Source organism: Elephantulus edwardii, unplaced genomic scaffold, assembly GCF_000299155.1.
Source record: "Elephantulus edwardii isolate Elephantulus edwardi_28Jun2011 unplaced genomic scaffold, EleEdw1.0 scaffold00075, whole genome shotgun sequence".
Lineage (NCBI taxonomy): Eukaryota > Metazoa > Chordata > Mammalia > Macroscelidea > Macroscelididae > Elephantulus > Elephantulus edwardii.
Window position 1 is genome coordinate 7,123,876 of NW_006399825.1, and position 7,202 is coordinate 7,131,077.

Sequence of the window (7,202 nt, forward strand, 5' to 3'; positions counted from 1 at the left end):
TTGATAGTGACTGTAACGATGGGCTCACGTATGCCAGAGATGGTGAGGACAGCACAGCATAGGGAAGAGTTCAGATCCACTGTTCACAGGGTTGCTAGGATTGTATTCAAGTCAAAGGATTTTACAACAACAAAAATATGTTTTAAACAACAACAAAATAAAGCACTGCCTTGGAGAAAAGGGACTACAAATTATGCTCTGAGACAGCCATTCTTCAACCTTGAAGCCTCATAAGGCCTTTAACTGAAGTCTTATACAATGCATGGCACACTTTAAATAGTAACTGGTCTTACAGAGTTGGAGAAGCACAGAGAGGATGTTCAGCCAGGGCAATATGCTTTAACAGACAATTTGCAGTTTACTAAAGAAGACTTTAAACACTGACCTTAGTTCTTAGGAACCTTCCTGAACACCTTACAAAACTTAAATCTTTAGGCAGAATGAGCTTTCATAGATTGAGAATAAACAAAATACATAGCAGAAAAGCCACAATTAGAGTGGTCATCATTTTTATGGCCACAGACTATCTCGAGCTCCAGTGGAATTCCTGGGAGGTTCAAATTGCTGGTTTTTGGGTAGCAGTGAAATGCTTAATCACTGTACCACCAGGAGTGCAAAGGTAATAGGAAAGTATGAAGTAACTTGAATGAAATGTGTGGTACTTGTATTACCAATTCACAGGGGACAGTGAATTTTTAATTTTGTTTACCTTTATTAAGTATTTCTTGATGTCATCATATTTCTCCACAGAGAAGGCACCAACATGGTGGGGAATGAATTCCAAACTCTCCAGAGTTTGAGTCTGTGAACGACTTAGTATCTCTGGGCTATAAAAAGGAAAAGAACGCCTATGTTTTTCATATGAATAAATAAGATGTGTAAATGTGTACATAAAACAGTTAGCAACTAAGTAGGGAATTAAACACTGAACACAAGTGAGCTTATAAATGGTAACTGGCTTATGTAATATTCATTTAAAATGTTACTTAATGGTGCAACCACTGTGGAAGGTGGTATGGCGCTTTCTCAAAAAGTTGCAAATAGAGATACCATTTGACCCAGAAATTCCACTACTGGGAATATACCCCAAAGAGATCATAACTGACATCCAAGCAGATATATGCACACCCATGTTTATGGCAGCTTTGTTCACAATAGCAAGGAGTTGGAAACAACCTAAGTGCTCATCAACAAACAAATGGATAGAGAAGCTGTGGTCTAGTCACACAATGGAATACTATGCTGCATTGAAAAACAAGGAACTCATGCAATATTATTCAAAATGGGTGACCCTGGAGGACATTATGCTGAGTGAATATCTCAGTCACAAAAGGACAAATAGCGCATGGTGCGACTGCTGTAAAACAGGACTGACCTTGGGGCTGGGGGGAGACTGGGAAAGATGGGTTCAATAATGTATACTGCACTGAAACAGATGAGGGAGAAAACTGTTTAAAAGGGATATATGATTAGGTATTTTTGTCATGACAGGAGTCCAGAGTGAAGGCTGCATAGTGGAGTGGACCTGGGGGGAGGGCTTGTAAAACAATGAAAGAATTTTTCTTTTACTTTTCCAAGAGGGTAGTGTACTGGGGTGGGGGGCGGTTGGAAGGGGAGAAAAGTGCAACAACGAATGAATGGAAATCTAAAGTCTCTGTAAATTTTCATTGAAATTAATAATAATTTTTTTAAAAAATAAAATGTTACTTAATACCAACTATGAGCTCTGGTGACCTAGGAACTGCGATGCCAACATGAATGCATACGGTTCGAATCCACCAACTGTTCTATGGGAGGATGGATAATCTCCTCCCATGAGATTTGCTGCCTCTGAAAATGTGCAAGATGGTCAGCTATAGGTTGATTCAAACATCAAAGGTACATAACAGCAAAAAAAAAAACAAAAACCACCAAGTAATAAAGATTTTACTCCACTCTAAACTACAATGCTGGGAAATACTACAAAGAAAATTGATCATATTTAGTGAAGAAGGGAAAAAACATAGTAAGAGAGAGAGAGAGGAATTTAGGAACAAGAAGATAAAAACAAAGCAAGGGGCACAAAGAAGAAATGAAAATAAGCACAAAAAGCAAGGACAGAAATGAGGACACTCCAACGGGTGGTAAGGTATGCAGATGTGAGTTAAAGTGAAACTTTGGGTGAAAAGGCTAAGACAAGACATGTAAAATAAGTGTTTCATAATGCCACCCTATCACGATATTACAACCAGCAAGAAATTAGAGATAATTTACCATCGTTATTATTATATTTTTCTACACAAAAAAATCAGACATTGGTGGTAGCAACATAATTCTATATATAAATTCATTTCCTCTCATTTCATACTATAATCAAGTTGGAGTACCAAATGAGAAGAGCCTAACTTCTTTCCACATTTTAAAAAACCAAGTCTCTCTCTCTCACACACACACACACACACACAATCTCACTCTTCCTTTCGCTGTCTCTCTCTCTCACAGCCCCTCACCCAAAATAAACAATAAAAAGATGCTAAAGAAGTACCTGCCATCTGCAAATGAAATAAAAGAGACTTTAAAAATCAAGTGTATACAGTCTCACATATACAAACCAAAGTGAGCTCTTTTGATATTTTTCCCCTTGGCTCTGTCTGCACCACTTCCAGGTAATGTTGAGTTCAGGCCAAGGGATATTACAGGGGGGAAAAAACTCCACTACGGTTTCAACAATGCTGAGTTCTGGTGGTCTTCCCCAATTCATTTGCTGATATTTATTGCTGATATTTACTTCTGAGCTCACTAATTGTTACATAAACATTCAGTGAAAGTTGAGTTCAGGAGAAGACTAAGTATTCTGTCCAAGTTTTACAGTTGAGTTCAGTTAAAACAAATACATCAAGGTCCCCGTGACAACTACATGATTCCAGTGATTCACCAGAAAGCCATCAGAGATATTTCACTGCATCTTACTTAGAAAAGAAAAATACATTAACTTTAAAGTTATGTTTTAAATTAAATGTGAAGGAAGTGTGATTACTCATTGGCTTTATATTTTATCTCCCTAACATGCTCCTCCCCACTCTGACCAGGCATTCACTCACCTATCTCTGTGTTGGCGTCGATTGGTCGTCAGGGCCACAGCAATATTATCCCACGCTTTCCAAACTTCCCCTTGGCTGGGGCTCTCACAGCCCAGTTGGCGCCAACATTCATCAAACACTGCTTTCCACTTCTCATCAGCCGAAACTGCCAGGTTTCCTAGTTTCCTGCTAATAAAGCCATGTTAACCTTTAATAATCACTTCTTTTGTATATAAAAAAAAAAAACAACTTATCTGAAAGAGTAGAAACTTTCTAATATAAATGGGAATGATCTGTGACAAAAACTGGCTCATTGGTGGTTCCACTACAAAAATACTAAGTGACAATTTTAAAGGGATAGTTTTGACTACTCATTGTTTAATAAACACAAAAGTGTGTACATTGTTAAATACAGAGCATAACAGAATTGTCTTACTAAGCTAAAGCACAACAGAATCGATTCTTCTGCTATCTACACTTCCACAGAATTGATTCTGTAAAAATTGATTCCTGCTAAAATAAGAATGTTCTGTGCTTTGTACCTCTCACAATGAGAACTGTGAAATGCATTACCTAATGGGTTCTAAAAATACTCTAAAAATAAGCATAGTATAGAAAATATATCAAGCTCACATCAGAACAAAGAAACGGAAATACTATCAAAATAAAAAAAGTTGGAATAAATCAAGGGAAATTCACATATATCAGAAACACAGAGGAAGGAAACTATATACTTCGATTGTATCTTTTCCCCCCTCTAACATTTTATAGATTTTATTGTTCAATATGGATTGATATTTATCCTTTAAATAAGTTTTCACAGAGGTTCCATTTAAGCATCCTCTATTTCAGTCACCTGCACTATTAACAAGGTAATCATTCTTATGGTACTTTCATGTCAAACATCTAAGCTCTAAGATTTAGAGTCTATACAAGACTATATGTTTATCTACAGGGGTGTAAGTTGAACAAATCAAAGAGGTTATACGTGGTTTTATTAAAAAAAATTAAAACTTGTTCATATATTTAAAATATTTACCATCTTTGATAACTACAAGGCAACACAAAATAGTAAATAATTAATTCAGAATAACATTAGTTACTCACAAAACTTTGGGTCTGTCTTTGTCACTCTCATACAGACTAGGTTTGAAGTAGGTTCCAGTGATTTTTATCCCAGATCCCCATTCTCCATTAAAAAAACCTTCAATGTAGTCTCCATTTGGCATAGTCAGTGTTCCCTAAGAAAAGTTAGAGGGGAAAGTGCAATTAGAGGAAAGATTTTCAATACTACGTCTAACAACATATTTAATGATGAAAGACTAAATGTTCTTTTCCTAAGAGTAGGAATGTGATAAGGAGGTCTGCTTTTACTACTTCTGGTCAAAATAAAAAAAAAAATTCTATTGGAGAGTCAAGTTAATTCAACTAGGCAGGAAAAAAGAACAATTAAAGACTAAAAGGCTATTATGGTCTTTTTTATTTACTGTTTACTAGTTCACATTCTTTTAAGAAATTGCATATGCAAGCATGTGCAAAAATTTCTAAGAAAACGAGTCATGGGTCAAAGAATTAATTGTAAGTACTAGAAAATATTTTGAGCTAAAAGAAAGCAAACACATACCAAATTTTACAGGATCTGCTAAAGCAGTGTTTGAAGAGAAATTTACAGTGGTAAGCACTTATATTAAAACAGAAATAAAGAGGTCAAGTCAGCAATCTAAGTTCTCAGTTTACAAAACTAGAAAAAAGGAGCAAAGTAAATTCAAAGAATGAATGAAGTAGGAAACAACATTAAAGTAGAAACCAATGAAACGGAAAACATACACAAAAAGAGAAAAAATCAATTAAGCCAAATGTTTGCAGAAAATCAATAGGATCAATGAACATTTGGCTAAACTGAGAAAGACAATGAACAAGCCACCCAAATAAATAATGAAATAGAGGATATTATTACCAATCTTTCAGAAATTAAAAAGAATCCTTGGAGACCAATTTTATGTTAACAAATTAGATAATTTAAATAAAAAAACAGGAAAAAATTATTCAAACCCTCTCAAGAAGAAATAGAAAATCTAAATAGATCTATTAGCACAAAAATCAATTAGAAAGTGAAAATTTTCTCACAAACACAAAAACGTCCAGGTCCACCTGGCTTCACTAGTAATTTCTCCCAACATTTATAAATAACAAGGCTTCATAAATTTTTTTCAGAAAACAGGAGGAAACACTTGTCAACTCATTCTATGAAGCCAGTAGTACCTTGACTCCAATGAAAGACAAAAACACACATTGGAGAAAGAAAAGCAACGGTCAATATCCTTTCCAAATACAGATCCTCAACATTCAATCCTACAATATGGAAAATGGATTGCATCATAACTAAGTGCAATGTAGCCCTGGAAAGCAGGGCTGGTGGCTAAATACATGAGGTTAACAAAATAAAGGATGAAAACAAAGACGGTCTTCATAACTTTGAATTAACTTTTTCAGATATGACATAAAAAAATGATTTCTAGGAAAAGCTGATAAACCGTATGATTTATAAACTTGCACTCACGTTAAAAAAAAAAAAGAAAAGAAAAAACAAAAGCCAAAATCACCAAAAAAACCTTCCGTGTTTCAAAGGATACCATCAAGAAAGTGAAAAGCAAGCCACAGATCAGAGAAAAATATTTGTAAATCATCTATCTGATAAAGGACTTGCTCTGGTGGCCTAGTGAGTAAGGAGTTGTGCTGCCAACTCAAAGGTAAGAGGTTCGAATGAACCAGCTGTTATGAGGGAGAAAGACAGACAATCTCCTCCTGTGAGATTGACAGCCTCTGAAAATATGCTGAAGGGTCAGTTTTAAGTCGGTTCTGACTTGACAGCACATACCCACAACATGGAGAATATATAAAGAACCCTTGCAACTCAGTATGACTTGCTATATGCCATCAAGTTGAAATCAACTCATGGCGGACCATCCAGCAGGTTTTCGGTGACTCTAAAACACACAGGAGACTGCTTTTCTTTGTCTTACATGCTGATGCAAAAAGTTGTATTCAAATATTCATATAGCAGCATTATTCAAACCAGTAAAAAAAGTGGGAAAAAAACCAATGTTAAACACATGTTAAATTTTATGGCATGTAAATTAGCTTTTTCTATAAAGTCAAGGAAACAATGTGAAAGGTTATACTAGACAAATAAAGTTAGTGTCTAACCTTTCCATTAAGAGTCCAATCATCTGAAAACTCTCCCTCATAGATAGTATCATCTTCAGAAAGTAAGACACCATTTCCCTGTTAGGAAGAAATAAAACAAAAATCACAACACAAAAAATATCTTTTGCGTATACAAAGCCAAACCCCTCAAAAACTTAAGCAATCTTAAAAGACAAGACAAATAGTGCTAAGAAGTACAGAATATTAATTATAATTAAAAATAAATAAGGACACGGTTTATTTTTTTTTAGTCAATAGTAACACTATAGAAATATTCCACTCACCATCATCTTGTTAAGGTTAAAGTTGCCTTCATAGTATAATCCAAACTGAGTAACTACCACACCATTTCCTTGACATACATCATCTTGCCACATTCCCATATACTTTTCTCCCCTGTGTGAAAATTTAAAAAAATTAAAAAAAAAAATTCATAATGGTAGAGAGTCTGGTAGGAAAAGGGAAGACTATCACGTGGGAGAGCCAAGCACTCGTGGCAAGGTTAAGTGTCAGTTAATTCTCTCTTCTCAAACACAGGTCAAGATAACAGAGATCAACTCAAAACATGGTCCTCTAGAGTATATACTGTATCTACCACGTCAGTAACATTAAAATACATAATTGAACAATGCAGATTTTTTACTCAAAAGAATTCTAATAAAAATTAATAGGCAGAATCAAATTGATGCCAAATTTTCTCTTCTTTAAAATAGAACTACTGGTGAGGGAAGGAGAAAAAGTAAAAAAAAAATGAATAAATTATAACCCATCCTATCTGGAAACTCTCACTAAAATCACGACAAAAAAGAATATCAAATCAGTAGGACAAAAAGAAATGTTAGAAAAAAAATGTGTGAGGTATAGTAAGAAAAAAAAGAGAGAAAAATGAGGTTTACCATAAAAAAGGCTCATTTTCAACATTGTTCTCAATGGAGA

The 7,202-nt window shown here is 34.9% G+C and overlaps 1 protein-coding gene across 1 annotated transcript in view; it reads right to left on the reverse strand.

Annotated features, from left to right (window-relative positions):
- ALS2 (amyotrophic lateral sclerosis 2 (juvenile)) overlaps window positions 1-7,202 on the reverse strand; it is a 95,747-nt gene that overhangs the window by 8,922 nt on the left and 79,623 nt on the right. Inside the window, exons 22-26 of the mRNA XM_006889086.1 lie at window positions 6,551-6,662; window positions 6,267-6,344; window positions 4,167-4,300; window positions 3,081-3,248; window positions 710-827 (exon numbers count right to left, since the gene is read on the reverse strand). Of these exons, the coding sequence (XP_006889148.1) occupies window positions 710-827; window positions 3,081-3,248; window positions 4,167-4,300; window positions 6,267-6,344; window positions 6,551-6,662 (610 nt within the window). The remainder of the gene's footprint in view (window positions 1-709; window positions 828-3,080; window positions 3,249-4,166; window positions 4,301-6,266; window positions 6,345-6,550; window positions 6,663-7,202) is intronic.